An 18,128-nucleotide genomic window follows, 5' to 3' on the forward strand; every position below is an offset into this window, starting at 1 on the left:
GTAGGTGAGAGGTATAAAAGATGAAGAAAATAGACCCTGATCTCTGACCTCCTGGAATTCACAATTTAGCCTGGAAGAAAGATGTACTGAAAATTATTCAGATAAGTGGCAAAACAGGAAAATACACAAAGTGCTATGGACAGATAGTAGGAAAGGTTAGCTCTGCTGAGAGAGCAACAAAGTCAGGGAAGGATTCAGAAGATACTTGAACTAAGCATCTGGAGGACATTAGGTTCATGACTTGATCTCCAAAAATCCTTGAAATGAGATGTTAGGCTAAGCTTTCACAGAGTTGTATTCCAAAACATCTCTAATCAGACATGCCATAAACTTATACAATTCTTCTGTTTAGAAGTAGGGCACAATCAAAAACGCCTGAATGTTGTCGGCATGCTTGCGAATGGGCTCTGAGGAGGAGCACAAGAGCTGAAACAGTTATTATGAGTAAGAGTAATTTTGAGGGGCTTTTAAAAATCCTTATTTGAGGACATGTGCTTTGACCAGAAACAGATTTAGTCCCACTTTCTGTTCTACTAGAATCACTGTAACTATCAATGAATCAGATTAGAAGAATCCTATTACTACTTAGTCACACTGAGATCTGACCTAATGGTTAAAAACTAATAAACCAAGAAAACGCTAAGTAGATGTTTCTTACATAAGACAAGTCCAGTTTTACAGCAAAATTATGTGTGAAAAAGATTTAAGGATAAAGCCACCTAAAAAATGGTAATAGGAAAATGACAAGGTCAAAAAATAAAATATTTTCAACCTCACCTCAAAAGGAGGCATAAGTAACTCTTCACACACAGAAGATTTTTTTTGCATGTTCGCTTTAAAGAAAGATTCCTTTTAAGTGGCTGGATTTTTTTTTAAACTGGCAAAGAAAGGCCGACAATAATATTATAATCAGTTTAGAAATCTTTTAAGTGAGCTAAAATTGAAAAAGTGTGTTTTTTTAATTAAAAGAAAAACCCACCATATTCAAAAGCACTGACTGATCTCATTAGCTCTGCTTAAGAAACTTCATAGATGTGACTTCACTCCTGGAATATACGTCTATATTTAGTTTATACCTAATAAGGATAAAGTACCAAACTGACAGCCATTTCCTCTCTCCACAAAAAGAAACTTCCTTGCTTTTTGTCTATCAACAATGCAAAGATTAAGTGTAGGCTCCTCTGAGAGGAAGGTAAAAGGAAAAGAAAAAAAAACTGTCATAGAAAAATATCAACAATGTATGTAATTGTTTTAAAACTCTACACTTTAACTTTTCTTAAGTTGGAAAACAATCCTAAAATCAAATATATGTGATGTTTAAGTTGAGTTCCTTACAAGTTTATAAATAAACCCTCTAAAGTACTTTGCAAAATATTAATTAACTAGGCCCCAAAAAAAGCAAAGAGGTGAGGTAATGGAAATTTTACAGTTCCCTTTCAAAGTTAACCAAGGGAAGGAAAAGCAACTAAACTCATCTACCAAGCCATCTAGGCTCACTGGTGTTAAGTATGTTTTAGAAATATCCTTAAATGTTCTCAGAATTTTTATTTTCTTTTTCAGAATGACTGAAAACAGCAAATTCCTAAAACCTCTATTAGGCAAAAATTCAAGTTGCAAATAAATAGAGAAAAAGAATATAAACAAACAAAAATGCTCTCAGTGCTTAAGAATTCAGGCTCTGGAGTCACAAAGACCTTGTCACAAGGCCCAGTACTGCTTCTATTACTAGCCCTGTGACCATGGACAAGCAATGAGTCTCTAAACCTTGCCTGTAAAATAGCATCAACAGTACCTATTTCAGAGTTTGTATGAGAATTAAACTAGCAAACACATGTAAAGGGCTTGGCACTGTGCCTGGCCCACAGTAAGAACTCAATATTATTATCTCTACTATTCTGGCTTCAACAGAAAAACAAAAACCTACTACTAATTCTTATATTTAAGTGTACTCTATCCTGTATAGGAATAATTCAGTAGTTTCAAGGGATTTATAACATTATAAAATGAAGGATTTTAAAGTCATCTGATGATGCTTATCCCATCTATCAACTATAGCCACACTAAAGTTTTAAAGTTTTATTATCATCCCAATGTGGTATAAGGTGAAAATTTTAAAACAAAAAAATTATCTAAGAGTCCAGAAGTAAATTAAGAATTTTAGAAGACCTCATCTCTACCTTTACCCCTTTAATTACAAAGCATAAAACTCATAAATCAAAACTTTCTCAATTTCTGCTACAAATTAAATAGAAAGAACTTGATCTCTCCCTCCTTTTCTGGAATGATAAAGATTAAAAAATTCCTAGACATGTCAGAATTTTTTTCTTAAAGAAAGCATTAGATAAATGCCAGTTAATATTTAACCAGTTCAATTTTATAAGTGAATATCATAAAAATCAAGAATAGCAAAATGTAGTAGCACAGGGAACTAAGTGAAATATACATAAGCCAAAATCCATAATTCAAAGGTACCTCTACAGAACCACTAGAACCTATATATAGTAGATTGTCCACTAAAAAAAACAAACAAACAACACTAACAATGGACTCAGCTTTAGCTACTAATTCAGAAAGAGTTGCTGAGGCAGATGGTCTAAGATGGCAGAGTCCAACCTGACTGTCCTTTAGTTACCTAGTAAGTGTAAACAGGATCACGGTTCACTGACTTTAACTCAGGAATAAGTTCAAGTCTAACCTCTGTTTGTTTGTTTTTTTTAACTAACCCTGCTCTTCTGATGAAGAATGAAAAGTTCCCCACCTATTTTAGTGGCAGCCTGGCAGACGCTTCTCTCAGTAACTCCGGAGATTTAAACCACATATAGCGAACACAAACTAATCACGGGCCCAAACAGTCTGAACTCGGCATTCCTAACGGTTCATGGAATAACAAGCAATGATGCCTACTGTGTGTCAGACACTGTTCCAAGTGCTTCTCTTGTATTAACTTTTATTCTTTGCAAAAGCCCAAAGAGATACATACTATTATCCCAGTGGAGGTGCTGAGGCACAGAAGTTAAGTAAAAAGCTCTAAATCTCCAGGATTCAGACATAAGTTACATGGGTTCCAGAGACCACACTTAATTAACCACCACATTATGACAACTTAACGCTAAAGATCATCTTCCATTTGACTCAATTACCTAGCTGAAACATTAATTCTAACAATCTTCAACTCCAAAACAGACTGTTTCAGTGCCTACACAGGTAATATAAATGGTACTTCAAATCAAAAACCATCCCCTGGTTCTGAATTTGGGATCTTAGATCTCAAATCTCACAAATAACAGAAAGAACCTAGACAAGGTATACTGAAGCAACGCTGTCCCCACTGAATCATCAGAACAACTGCCACTACAGCATGCCGTCCTGGGACCTGTCAAGCCACATGCTCAGGGCCAAAACACAGGTGACTCTCCCTTCAATCTCTTCACTTCAATCTAGAATAAGAGTAATTTTGAGGCACTAAATCAAAAGAGCAAACAGGAACTGAGCCCTTGTTATCTGAGGTGATTTGCATCACCCTCTCAGCCCCTTTCTCTAGCTTTTTGTACAAAGATTTCCGTGCATCTAATAGGCGTTTGCTTTTTCTCCAGACACTCAAATGATCTTTTATCTCTTCTTTTTCAACCAGCCCTCTCTGTCTGTGCAAGGAAAAAAGAGAAAGCTTCTGTACATTCCCCTTTAGCAAATATTTTACTGAGTAACAATCAAATGAGTTATTACATGTAATACACATAACACAGCCTAGAGCACAGAAAGCACTCCAAACGTTTACAATTAAGTATGAAATGCTCTGCTATATATATTGCTTCTCTCTCATGCACTGGAGAAATGCAACACAAAAGTAAGTCAGTGCAAATAAGCATCTCTTCTAAGTAGGTACAAACCAGAGCTTCCCAGCAATGAAAAAGACCTCATAGTCTCCCTAGGCAGTGAGTTATGATGACTCTGTGGAAGGTTATTTTCCCCTCTAAGATGATGGTGTATAGTATTCCTTCCTATATTATAGCTTATGTCTGGTCTACTGGAGCTTGTAAGCCCATTTTCTTTATTTCCCTAGTGCCTAAAGCAGCTCCTGGCACTTAGGCACTCAGTAAAGGCTTGTTTAAAGAATGATAGCTTAAACTGGTACTAACTCGTACCTTCTCTGTATTTTTTTTTTAAGGGGGGGGGGGGAGTTGCAGTGAGAGAGAGAGTGCGCAGATTCTTTTGTAAATACAAAGGAATTTAGGGCTTTATCAGTGAATCCTAAATTTGCTTGAGTACAAGATATTTTCAATAAAAGACAAAAGAATAGATTTAGGCAAGTATCCAAATGCCCTAGCATCACACCCTTTTACCACCACATTTTAAAGGATATCTGCCTGTAATATAGAAAGGAAGCAATGATACAAATTCTTTAAAATACCAGGAGAGGATACCAGAAGCAGGGAAAAAGTTTTTTAAGAGGTCAAACTAAATGCTGAAGGGCAGATTTTATTCATGTTTAAACTTCATTTTATTTATGGGGAAGTCTGTTCTTAGTTCCAAGATCAGAGAAAAGATGTACAATGTTTATCTTATGGGGTATTAATCTTGCAGTCTGAATATCAGGAGAAAACCCTTAAAAACCCCTGCTTGGCACAAAAAGAGAGATATTGTATGTTACCACTAATGTGAATTCTGTGAAAAATGTACAATGCTTTATACTGTAGAATGTAGGGGACCTAGAGATACCAATTAGTGGAGGGGGAATGATAATCTAATAAGAACAGATAAACTATGGAGGGTAATCTCAATGTTATGGGAATGCTCAGGAATGATTATGGTTTGTAAACTTTCTTGGATATAGTAAGATCATGTTGGAAGCAATAGAGTTATTTTAGGTTTTTTTTTTCTCTTATTCCTTTGTTTTCTTAGGGGTTGTTAATTTTCTTGGGGTATGGTAGGAACATGTCAGAAGCAATGTAGTTATTTTAGATTATTTGTTTTTCTTACTCCTCTGTTTGGACATGGTTTATTAATTTTCTTGGGGTATGGTAGGAACATATTGGAAGCAAAGTAGTTATTTTAGGTTATTTGTTTTCCTTAATCCATTGCTTTGTTTGAAATGTTGTGGGGTTTTTTTGGTTGTTGTTTGCCTGTTTGTTTTTAATTTTTTGATAAACAAAGCTAAAAAATTGAAAAAAAATCAGTAGAAAAATGGGAGTAAAAACTAAATGACAAATAGGGTGGGATGGGGGGATGGTTTGGGTATTCTCTTTTCACTTTTATTTTTTATTCTTATTCTGATTCTTTCTGATGTAAGGAAAATGTTCAGAAATAGATTGTGGTGATGAACGCATAACTATATGATCATACTGTGAACAGTTGATTGTATACCATGTATGACTGTATGGTTTATCAATATATTTCAATAAAACTGAATTAAAAAAAAAAAAAAAAAAAACCCTGCTTTTGATTCTGAAGATTCTATAACTGCAAAGCAACATAACTGTAAGCAGTAATGTGCCATACTTTAAAAGTTAGTCAAATAAGGTTCTATCACTATAAACTATGATCTTAATAGATTTTAAATTGTGTCACACCAGAAAAAAATGAATAAAAAGCTTCTGAGAAACACCAAGTTGACAAAAGGAAAGGTAAAAACTCTCCCTCCAAATCTACTCTGTCATCAATTTGCTTTTGGTGATATAACCAAATCTGTGAGCCATTTCAGCTAGTCTATGCTTTGTTTTCTGTCAAACTACTCATCAAATATTGCTGTTAAATAGATGTGTTCTCTTTTCCAAAGGATAGCATATTTTTAAGAATATTTTTAGCCAACTATAATCAGCAGAAGGTCTATCAATTACACTTAAGTGCATTTACTCATTCAATAAAAAATATTTATTGAGTGTCTATTACGAAGTAGACAATCTACCAAATGTCGTGGTGAATACAAAGATGAATAAGATAAGAGATCCTGCCCTACAGGGGCTTACTTTATTGTAGCAAAAATAAGACATAAACAAAACACCAAACGAGGTAGATAATAGAAGAGTCACATAAAAGAGATATAAAATATAAATGCTGAAGGATTAATAAAGGAAGAAACACTTAAAATATGACTTAAAGGATAATATAGTATTTAAACAAACAGGGAATGAGGTAGAAAATGGCAGGTATCCTTCTAAACGTGGTGGTAAAAAGGTGTGATGCTACGGCATTTGGATACTTGCTTCAGGCAAACAGGATAGTCCACAGGAGTAGGAAACAAAGAGCTCAATTTGGCTGAAGAGTATGACATACGAAACAGGATATAGGTTTGTTCAATTAATTGGAGATAGACCATGAAGGACCTTGAATGCCAAACTTTGAATGCGAACTCAATTCTTTATTCAGTAGAGTAACAAAATGCTTTTGGCATCTAGAGTAAGGAAATGGAGGAACATGACTTGGTTGATCCTTCAAAAAACATGGACGCTTTGAGGTATACAAAATGGGGAACAAAATCCCTCCCTCAAAGTTTACTGGCCTCAAGTAATTAAAGGGGGTTAAAAAGGTTGTGATGAAGGTTCATGTGAGGGAGAAAGACATACCACTGGGGGGGGACTTCACTGAACAGGTAGCATTTTTGAGAATCCTTGAAGGACACACATTAAACGATTCCTCTATTCAGATGGTCATTCTAGATAGATGAACATTCCACCAAGCTTTTATAACTCATCTTTTATTAAAAAAATAATAATAATAAAATAAATAAAAACCCTCTCTTGACACGTATCCCCTTCCAGCTACCAGCTGTCTCTTCTTGGGAGTTTCTTGTTAGAGCTGTCTTTACACTGACTCCACTTTCTTCTGTTCACCCTTCCACCCACTCTATTATGGCTTCCCCACCAGCACCACTCCACCAAAGACGTTACTGCTAAGGTCACCAATGACTCCCAGGCTGATAAACCCAACAGACACTCACTTGACCTCTCAACAGCAGGGACACAGCTGGTCTCTCTCTTTTCTCCAAACCTTCTGCTAGTTTCTTTAGCATCTCACTCTCGTAGTTCTCCTCTTACTATTTATTACTACTCTATTGCAACTCCTCCTTGTTCTCCTTTTCCGATTTCTTCTCCATTACCTAACCCCTAAGTTGGAAATTCCTCACAACTTGGTCCAGGACATTTTCCTTACTCTTCATTCATCCACAGAATGTTCTCATCCACTTTAAATAAATATTACATAAATATCATATCATATATATATCATCAAGCCCCAAACATCCTCTCCTGACTAGACTTTCTTCTGAGAAAACATGTATCTCCAACTTACTATTTACTGGACAACTCCATTTGACATCTTAGAATATCTTAAACTCAAGTCAAAAACTGAACATCTGATAATCCCTTCTATTGTCTTCATCTATCTCAATAAAAATAACTTCTATCAACCAGTAATTCTAATTAGAAATGCAAGTTATTTCTCATACTTCTCTCTCAAACACACTCCCTTCTCCTCAACATCTTCCTATTGAATCTCAAATCCATTCTCTGCTCTCCATCACCACCCAAATCCAAGCCAACATCATCTTTCTTGATTGCAATAGTCTCCAAATAGTTTCTCTCGTTTCCGCTCTTGCCTCCCTTCAATCCGTTCTCCAAAGAGCAACCAAAGTGTACATCTTAAGATACAAATCTAATCATGTCACTCTTTTGCTTAAACCCTTTGGAGAACTGTCCTTTTCACTTATAATAAAATTCATAACATGACATACAAGGACCTCCATGATCTAGGGCTCCTCCCCTTCCTCCTTCCTCCTCTATATCTCACTCGACTCCCCACTTTTGTTCTCTATATTCCAGCCACACTGATGTCTCAATTTCTTGAATATTTCTATCCTTTATATGTGCTGATTCCTCCAGCCTGGAATGCTCTTCCCCCTCATTCTTCTCCTAATTATTACTCATACTACATGTGATTTCCTCAGAGAAGCCCTCACTGAGTATCCATCTAAATTGGGTTTCCTGTCATTCTTTCTAACGACACCCTGTTCTTTTACTCACAGTAATTAGACACTGACTTACTTGTGCATTACTATAACACAAGCCTCTCCCACTAGACTACAGGCTCATGACTTCCTCTCCACCAGAACCAGCACTTACCACAGCCTTCCCCATCTCAGTTAATGGCAAATCCACCCTGTTTATGTTGTTCAGGACAAAAAACTCAGAATAAGCCTTGACTCCTCTTTTCTCTCTCATTACACATCCAATCCATTATGAAATCCTGTTATCTCCACCATAGAAGTATATCCAGAGTCAGACTACTTCTCATCCCTCCACCTTGGATCTACCTTGATCTAAGCCACCGTCACCTCTTGCCTGAATTAATGCAGAGTTCCCTAATTTAGTCTCCAGGCCTTTGCCCTTGCCTCCCTATATTCTGTTCTCCACAGGGCTACCAGAATGCTCCTGGTAAGTCAAAAATAGCATCCCCCATCATTCTCTATACTCCCTACCCTACTTCATTCTTTTTCATAGAACTTATCACTTATACACATTTATTTGCCTAGAATATTATCACCACAATGGCAGGGACTTTGTTCAACTGAGGTATCCCAGCACCTAGAACAGTGCCTTAGTATTTCTTAAATAAATGAATGGAAGAATAGATAATATTCTTACAGGCTGGAATTGGAATTGGGGATAGAAGAGGATGGAGAGGCCAAAGGTATTTCGAGTGAAGGAAACATCAACCAAAAATCTTCCATGAAGGCAGAAAAGGACAGGGCATGTTTAGGACCAATCTAGCTAGAATATGAGGCATAACACAGACTGCAGTGGGGGATAAGGCTGGAAATATAAGTTGGGATCAAGGAATTTGTGTATAATTCAATAAACAACTAGGGAAAGTACGATTCATTTAAGATTTGAGGCAAGAAGTATCAGTTTTATTTTAGATAGATTTAAAATGCAGACTATAACACAACTAAGTACTGAGGGAAAAGATACATTTCTTTAAACAACTGATGATAACCCACACCTAGATTCAGTAATACTAATTTCCTTTCACCGGTTAGAAGACAACATAAACATTTCAATTACCTTTAAGTCAAGTATCTCTTTTCAGTTGCCACATAAATCATTTAAGGCTTTAATTCTACTGGATTAAAAAAGCATGAGACAAAGTGGCAGTATATTTTACAGAAAAAAGACGGCGCTAAAAGAAAAAAAAAAAAAGATGGTGCTAAGATCCTGCAGACCACCATCAACAATGGCTCATTTACTCACACCTGACTGTCCAGTAGGCTATCTTCTAAGCTCCTTGAAGACAAAGGGCTACTCTTATTCCTTTATCTCTTCAACTCTTAGTGCATGGAAAGTATTCAATTCATGTTTGCTTCTATCATGATCCCAGTACTGTGCTAGACTGTTCCTAAGCAAAGATTTTATCTCATATCCTCCAGCTGTAAAATGGGCATATCTTACCCATTACTCAGATATTGAGGCAAGAAATTAAAAATATAAAATAATTTGTATTTTTAGAACAGTTTTCTCCTAAGGAGCACAAAGGGAGGACCTACCCTCAACTTTAATCAATACCTATTTCATGAGCAAGGCTAGGCACTGGCAGATTTCCCAACATAAAAACTTGCTTCCTTCCAGCAAATAAACAGGGTAAATGCTCTTCTTGTGCTGTTAGGACAATAAATGCTTAAAGACCTACGTAAACTTTCTTCAAACCAACTCACTCAATACATATTAGATTGCATTTCAGTTTTCATTCACCCAAGTATTCTGCCGCCATGAAGAACATTAAATAATAGTATATAAACTCTCATCAATAATTCATGCAAGTTTATGAAAAAGACTAGGACATACAACAAAAGAGCAAAAGCAATCGTTTCTAGAAGGTTGTAATTTTAATTTTTATTTTATTTGTGCTTTTCTGTGTTTTCTAAATATTCTACAGTAAACATGGCAGATTTTATAATGGAGATAAAACACTTTTAAAAGAGTGTAATACATACATGTAAATATACTAGAAAGCAGAAAGGAGATGACTATTTTCAAATTTAAGCCAATATTTAAACTAAAAACAAAATAAGTTTAAATACTACTATGCTAAGTCATTTTAAAAAGGTGTTTTTGTAATCAAGGACCCTACGGACAATTACAAAAGTCTGTGGCCAACAATAATTTTTATATGCTTTAATGAAGAACTGACAACTCCAAAATAATGTTAAACCAAAATTTTGGACTCCTGTATTTATTTAAAATGCTATAACCTTGAACATTGAGTAATATAAAACTGCATACTCTTCAGAAGTTTATGTCTCAATTCAGTCTTGGGAATATGTCATGTTTAATGCCAAAATTTCCATTTTTAAGTCTAACCACCTTCTTTTTCTCCCTATTAGTCCATGTAGTCTCACAGCTACCACTCTTCTCTGAAGGAGCACAACAGTCTAATTTGATTTGCCTTTACATTTTAATCAACATTCACTCTAGCAACCTTTCTGAATATATCCTACAGTAATCTCTACCTGGTCTCTACCTATAAAATACTACCTGGTCTCTACCTACAAAATAAAGTACTTGGTTGTTAGTAGAAGAAAACATACAGAGGACTCATAAATGCTTAGAACTTAATTACCTCAGCTTTCATATAATTGTTTGTTTTGTATTCACCAGTGTTTGCTGAGATTCTGGTATTTTTTCTTCTCCCACACCTATGACACAGTTACGCCGCGTGGTGGTAAAATTCAGTACTTGTCAATTTTTAACATTATTACAGATGACTGACTTTTTACAACTCTATAATGAGAAAGAAATCTTCTTCATAAGAATGAATTATTTCACATATAAAGCCGAGGTAATGATTACAAAAAAAAAAAAGGGAAGAAAACCTGTTACACTCCTCTTAAATTAGAGTCACACTGTATTTCAGCTTTAAGAAAAGCAAAAAATCTATGACAGGTAGCTTAAAAACACAAAATATATGCATGATCAGCTTCTAGGGCAATACTTTGCCCTGATTTTAATACTGTTACTTCTTCAAACATTAATGTTAAAATTTAAGATACTCTTCCTATTTTTGGCACAACTTTCAAATGCAGTCACATGTATCTACAGTAAATTGTCACTTTCAAAAATTTTGAATTAGACTAATACAGTCTCTTTGTTTTGTATTTTAAATAAAGGGAAAAAAACAGAATCCAAATAAGGCTAATTGGTATTCCTTATACCAGTACTCGGTACTGAGCACTGAGGAATAAAAGCCAAGACTCAAAAAAGACAACAGGATTCAAAGTTCCTAGAAAATTCATAAACTAAAGCCCTGAATTAAATTTAGGTTTGTTAAATCATACTTAGACGGTTTGTAATCATGACCTGAATGTTATTTTCCTTCAAAAAGTCCCTTTCCATTCCCTCTAAGAGCCTCTAAAATGGGCAAACCCATCCTAACTTACTCCCCTACTTGATCAAAATCTTAATTCATGCCTTAATCACACTTCCCATCCTAATATTTCCCTTTTATGGACTCACTACTTCCCTATTCAGAAGACTCTAGAACACTGAGGCTCCACATCTCTAATGAAACAGGAAATGGGAAAGTCTTGCTCACCTTCCTTTTATTGGCTTCTAGGCACTCCTTAAGCATCCTTCCAAACCAACTGTGACTTTCAGTGACAGACAGGTTCTCCCGATTGCCTCTTTCCTATCATTCATTGTACATGCTGTATTAGGTTTCTCATGTGTTCAGTCCCCTTGGCTCAGAAGCCCTGTCTCTTCCCATCTGTGCCCCATTCTCTCAAAATTTTACATTTAACCAAAATCACCTTGGCCTTTGCCAAAAGTTAGCATCGTTAGGTCTTTAGGAACAGTTCAGGCAAAAAGTAACAAGAAAAAAACAGAGTTCCATTAACTTCACATTTTATGTTTATTTCTATTTCTACCTCTTAAATTTTCCCATGGAAACCGCAAATAAATGGCAAATCTATTAGATCCAAGTTAACACTGACTTGATATTGAGATATTTTTTGTACAGTTATTACAACAAAATTATCAGCATCATTTCCTACAGAAAATTTATTTCATTTGCTCTGTGTTTAAAAAACAAAAAGAGGGTTGAAGCCTGCCCTTGAAACAAAAAATAAAGAACTCTCACTTTACACTAGCAAAATAGCCAAGGGTCTGCCCATCTCTACAGTGCATTCACACCTTCTCAATTGCTGTATTTTGTTGAAAGAACAGCAATCAGAAAATAAAGAAGTATAGAAGATGGACAAGGCTAGGAAAACTGTAATATATAAGCAAAAACCTTAGATTTTAAGTCTCATCTTCTAGTTCTAAATAACTTTTCTCCCGCACCATGGATTTGATCATTCCTGATTCTTTCTCCTTTCAACTCTCCTTTCAAATTTTCAATCTACCAACTGTTCCCTGCAGCAAACATTCTCATTTTTAGCTACTGCCAAACTACCTATACAACCCACGTGTTCCAAGGTCAAACTTACTTACATCTTTCCCACATCTTCCAGCCCAAGTTAATGTGAACTACACCTGACTCCTTAAGCAGGTACCACCTTATATTGTGTTCATTCCAATAAAATTTATAAACCTAAAGACAGGAAATATATAACAATTTCTTATATCTTCCATGGTAACTAGCTCAGTATTAGGCACTTAGTTTACACCCAGTAAATACTTTATTACTTTATAAAGTATAAAAATACTTTATAGATAAACAAAACTGGAAGTGACATGGTCATCCAATCCCTCCTTTTATATGAATTATTGCTTACATGAATTATTTATTCTAGACACTCAAAATTCCATTATTTACTTCTTCTAGAACAGTGGTTCTTAACCTTGGGTTAAGAACCACCAGGAAAAAGATTCAAATAGAATTGTATGTACAATTTCAAGGATTTACAGAACACTCTGAATTCTATCAGAAGTCCACATTTAAGAACAGCATTATCATCATCAACAAAATAGGTGTTGACTGCGTGACACTGTTCTCAATGCTTTACATGAAGTAGTACGTGGCTATACCACATTTCCCAGTCTTCTTGCAGTTAGATGAGGCCATGTGATCACGTCCTTTCCAGCACAATGTGAAAGGAAGTGACAGGTGGAATTTCTGGGCTGGGGCCCTAAGGAAGGTGTGCCTCTTCCATACTCTTCATTTCCCAGTAGCTACAACCAGGGCTTGTCAGCTTTGACAATTAAAAAGAGGACAGTGCTCTGGAAGAGTAACAAGCTGGAAAGAAACTTGGTCCCTAAACAACTCTGAAAAGGAAAGCACCCCAACATCTAGAACATCCTCCCTAAACTACTAGGTGAGAAAGAAACATCCGTCTTATTTTAGCCATTGGTATGGGGGGATCATTTATTATAGCACTTTGGAGTACCCTAATTAATACATATCAATTACCATTTAACCTGTTAGCAATCCTATAAAATAGTTATTATTATTATCCTGATATTAGAGGTCAGGAAACTGAGGCAGTGAGAGCTTACAGAACTTGCCAGATGTCAAACTACGAAAAGCCAGGTTCAAACCAAGCAATCTGGCTTCAGGGTCCATGCACGTTAAAAACCTCTGCCAAATATCTCAAAAGAAAGTTATTTTTATGTGTTACACAACCACCACACCAACTGCAGCAGCTTAGTGACTACTGCCAATAGTACTGTCTCAATTCAAAATGGTATACCAATAAGTTTAAATTCCAGCCCCTAAAACTAAACTCTGCAGAGAAAATACAATTACTTTATACTAAGGTGAGGAATGGGGGAGGCAACAGTGTCAGAAGGAGCAGGGCTGACACACACAAAAGAAAAATCCAAAAATCTAGTCTCTTCTCAACTTCTCCCATTTTGTGGTTCAACAGTTAATATTTACTCTTATTCAATATAGACGTCTTGGTTCCCCAAATTCTAAACATAGCCAAGAATTGTTGGTAGAAAATATGGTAGATACATGAAAAACTAGAACTGCTAAGGAATGGAAGAAGAAAAGAAGTGCATAGATAAAACCACATTGGGTTTTGGAGGCTGGAGGCTAGGGAAAATTGGAAGTAGGGTCAAGATTTGACTCAGACTGTCAGGATCTAAGCGGTTTCTGATTTGAAAGCAGGTCAGACACATATATTGATGGCAGAATGCTCTGAAACAAAAGGAAGAAACCTCAGCTCAAACACTGGTGCCTTCCTATGTTCCAGTCATCATGAACCATAAACAGTACACAGAATCTACACTCAAGGAATTTACTGTCTATCTAGTAAGGGAAACCTGCACAAAAACACTTACAGTGCAAAGTGTCAAGTAACTAACATTTATGTGCTTACCATGTGCTAGACACTGTTCTAAACATATTACATACTATGTATAGGAACAAATTTAATCCCATGAGGTTGGTCTATTAATATTCCAGTTGTGCTGATAAGGCAGAGAGGTTCAGTAACATGCCTTGGGACACACAATTAGTAAATGGACAAACTGGATTAGAAACGTTGGCAGAGGTCAGATTATAAGGGTCCTTATGCCCTTGCTAAAGGGTTTGAACTTTGCCCTCTTGGTCGCTGGTTCCCAACTGGGGCTGGTGTATCAAAATACACCCTTCCACCAGTTCCCTCAGGGTGGGGAAGAGGGCTTCTCAACTGTTGAAGATGACAGCCACTGAAAGCCTCTTTTACACATGGGATGGTATCTTACACTCTAAGTGTTGGGGTAAACAAACAAAAATGGGGAACCACTGTTTTACAGATGATGGGGAGTCACTAGGCTCATGGCAGACAGCTCCAAAAAGAGTATTCACAAGGAAGAAAATGTAGCTTTGAGTCCAGTCACACTAGTTAGAAAGCACAGTTCTTTTACATTTAAAGCTTGCTCCTAAACAGGTAGTCCCAATATCCTTTTACACACCTCTGCAAACCAACCCCCTCCAAAATTTCTAATAATTCTATCAATACTATGTGCTTTAAATGCAAATAAAAGTTTTCTGTTACAAACTCAAACACCTCTTGGCAGAATTAATTATCAATGTTTTCAATACACACTCTGGAGAATTGCAGCTTCTGCCCCTTACTGCCTTCAAAATAACTACATTCACAACGGTTACTGTCCCCTATTTGCATTTCCCACACATAGGTTTTGAGAAGAAATCAAGAATACCCTTTATCATAATTTACCTGTCCCTTTTTCCTCCTCTGAAACAACCATCCCGGTATTTATCAGGACAGCTTTACCTATGCTGAATCACAAGGCAGTAGAAAACATTTACCTTTTATTTCACAAATGAAGAAAATAAGCCTCAGAAAGGAAAAACAACTTGCCCAGGGTAACCCAGCCAATAAGGACAGAACTGTGACCTGAACTCTGGTTCTCTGCCACCAAGTCCAGGAAAAGAGCTTACCACAACTAACGGTAAGCAGGATGCGAAACATTTTAAATTTTAACAGGGCATTAGGCATTGATATCTTCCTTTCTAATTCTTCTAGTTCATTTCTTTTTCTTCTCTCATTATATTGGATAAGACCTCCAGTACAATGCTAAATAGAAGCCACAACAGATAGTACTTTATTTTATTCTAAGTTTAATATCTCTTCTGAAGTTTTAGGTTTTTTAAGTATTAAGTATCAGGTTTTTTAGATTTTTAGTGGATACACTTCTTGAGTTTATGGAAATGCCTTTCTATTCCTAGTTAAGCAAAATTTTTTGAACACTGATCCCTTATTCCATCCTGCTCCATGCTACCTTCCTCTCTTCTTTCTTCTTTTCTCTTATTTCAGGTTCCTTCCTACAAGTTTCCAAACATCAAAGTACTACTATATTTGCCACCCCAAGTTACAGAGACACTGTAAAGATATTCTCTGGGTGTTCTATACCTGTCTGCTGTTTCAGTTCCCTAGATCAAAATGTTTCTAAAACTGATGTCTGAAAGAAAATCCTAAAACAAACAGTTTCAATCACTTGCAGATCATTTCTTCTCTCCATTTCTCAAAGACACCCTTCAAAGTCTTCCTTTCTTTAAAATAAAAACTCACGAAAAAAAGACCAAAATAGTTCTAGATTCTTGTTAACTTTACAACATGTTGCCTGGCCCTAATGAGCCTGGTTTCTTAAGAAAGTGACTGAGAGAATCTCAGATTTTAAAGAAGTTTTGAAGGAGACAGATGGATCCAGATGTTCATAACTTCTACTCTCTGTCCTCTGCTAAAATTAATAATACTAAAGAAAAAACGGAAAAGGAAGGGGGTAGAATTTGTGAGCAAATAAGGTAGTTCCAGGATACAAAAACTGAAATAGAAGGGAACGGGGCGGGGGGGGGGGGGGGACGACGGCCAGGAGCAACCCTTTGAAGCCCAAGCAAGTTACTCTTTCCCTCATCAGCTTTTCTTTCAAAACAAAAGGGCAGAGCACAATCTTTCCCGAGGCAGCAGCACCGAGGGGAGCAGCCAAAATGTTGCATCATACAAAACACTCCGCGTCTGATAAACCAGAAAACCAGATGGTGGTAAAATACCTAAGAAAGGAAAATCCGAGTAGGGAATCTCGGTCTTTTCCAGACGCCCAGGAGTGCCTGCCCTTAAAAACAAAACGAAAAAAAAAAAAATTAAGATTGCATCGAAAATTAAAGTTACAGTTTCACCCTAGCGGAGAGCAAAACGTCCTTTCAAAAACCGTTTCAAGAAGTTCAATTCATCACCTCCCGACTGGCGCGCGGCTTCGGCTGCCGGGCCGGACTGCACTTGGACGGCCGAAGGGTGGGGTCGGGCCGGGGGCCGAGCGGCGGGTGGGGGTGGGTGACAGGGCCCTCCCCCGCCCTCGTCCTGGGGGTGGGGGCCTCTGGGGTCCGAGGCGGGGGGAGAGGCTCGCCCCACTGAGCGGGCCCTTCCCAACCCACCAGGGCGCCGCCCCATTTCTGCTGCTCCCGGATCCCACCCCGGCTCCCTGGACGGGCCCTCGGCAGCAGGAAGGCGCGGGTGGCCCCGAGACAATGGGCCGGGGGCGCGGGGACCAGCGCTTCCCTCAACCCGGGTGCGGGACGCCGCGCGGGGGCGCTTTGGGGGCGCCGGGGCTGAGAGGCGCCACGCGCCCAGGGACACCGTCCCCGCGGCCGGCCGGACGCCGCGGGCTCAGTGGGGCTGGGCGGCGGGGCGAGCGCTCACCTTGACGAAGAGCTCGATGATGGGCTCTTTGTCCTCCTCCTTCAGCCCGTTCAGTGGCATCGACAACGCCATGGCCGGCTTGGTGGGCTCGGACGGCGGCTGCTGCTGCTCCGAGGCTGCTCTGGCTGCCGGCTCCCGCGGCGCTGCGCTTCCTTCAAGAGTCCCGGCGTCGAGCTCGCAGCGACCTCGGCCTCGCAGCACCGCCTCACGCCCCGCGCGCGACTCTCAGACGGCCGCAGCCGGAGCCGCTTCAAACCGCTGGGCGGGGCGCGACGGGGCGGGACTTTGGGCTGGGGGCGGGGCCAAGGCCCGGCGTCTCCAGGCTCTTCGGAGCAAAGGGGCGGCCCCAGCCCCGGGGCGTGGCCTCGGCGGGGGCGACGGGGAGGTGGACCACTCTGGCGCCTCCGGGGCCACCACGGTGGGGCGTGGCCTGGGTGGAGGTGGTACGAGCGGTGGGCGGGACGCCGAGCTACACCTCCCACTGGGCGGGAGGGAAATTCCCCGGGGCACCCGAGCCTGACACCGCCTCCCGCCGCAGCGTTGGCTGGTCCTCTGCAGCTGCGGCGGGGGCTATGCCAAGTGACCTCATCCTCCTGCCTTTGGCCGGCCGGGGGAGGCGAGAAGGCACCTCCTGCTCTCTTCGTGGCTGCCGGCCCCCGGACTCGTCGCTCTTCCCGGCAACGGCCGCCTCCCCAACTCCCTCTGTTAGGAGGCGCTTCCTTTTCCCAGACAACTTTTCAGAAAGTTACGTTTTATCCCCTCGGAGGCATCTTTTTCTTCTTCCACTGACTTCTTCGTTTCCTTTTGATTCTCCGGTCGCTTATGTCTTAGGAGCCAGAATATTAACAAATACTTATGACTCCCTGCTATGTTCCACACGGACGGGATCTCCCCTCCCAGAGTTCAGCGCTACAGGCTATTAGGGACTCCCAAGCCACTGTCCATACTGTCCCCGCTGCCAGACAGATCTCCTTCCCCCATTCACCTGGCAAACTTG

The 18,128-nt window shown here is 39.0% G+C and overlaps 1 protein-coding gene across 1 annotated transcript in view; it reads right to left on the reverse strand.

The window, feature by feature from the left end:
* CLIC4 (chloride intracellular channel 4) overlaps positions 1–17,378 on the reverse strand; it is a 115,073-nt gene extending 97,695 nt beyond the window's left edge. Inside the window, exon 1 of the mRNA XM_037828139.1 lies at positions 17,132–17,378. Coding sequence (XP_037684067.1) covers positions 17,132–17,203 — 72 coding nt within the window. The 5' untranslated portion in view covers positions 17,204–17,378. The remainder of the gene's footprint in view (positions 1–17,131) is intronic.
* Positions 17,379–18,128: the final 750 nt, after the last annotated feature.

This window comes from Choloepus didactylus, chromosome 2, assembly GCF_015220235.1.
Source record: "Choloepus didactylus isolate mChoDid1 chromosome 2, mChoDid1.pri, whole genome shotgun sequence".
Taxonomy (NCBI): Eukaryota; Metazoa; Chordata; class Mammalia; order Pilosa; family Megalonychidae; genus Choloepus; species Choloepus didactylus.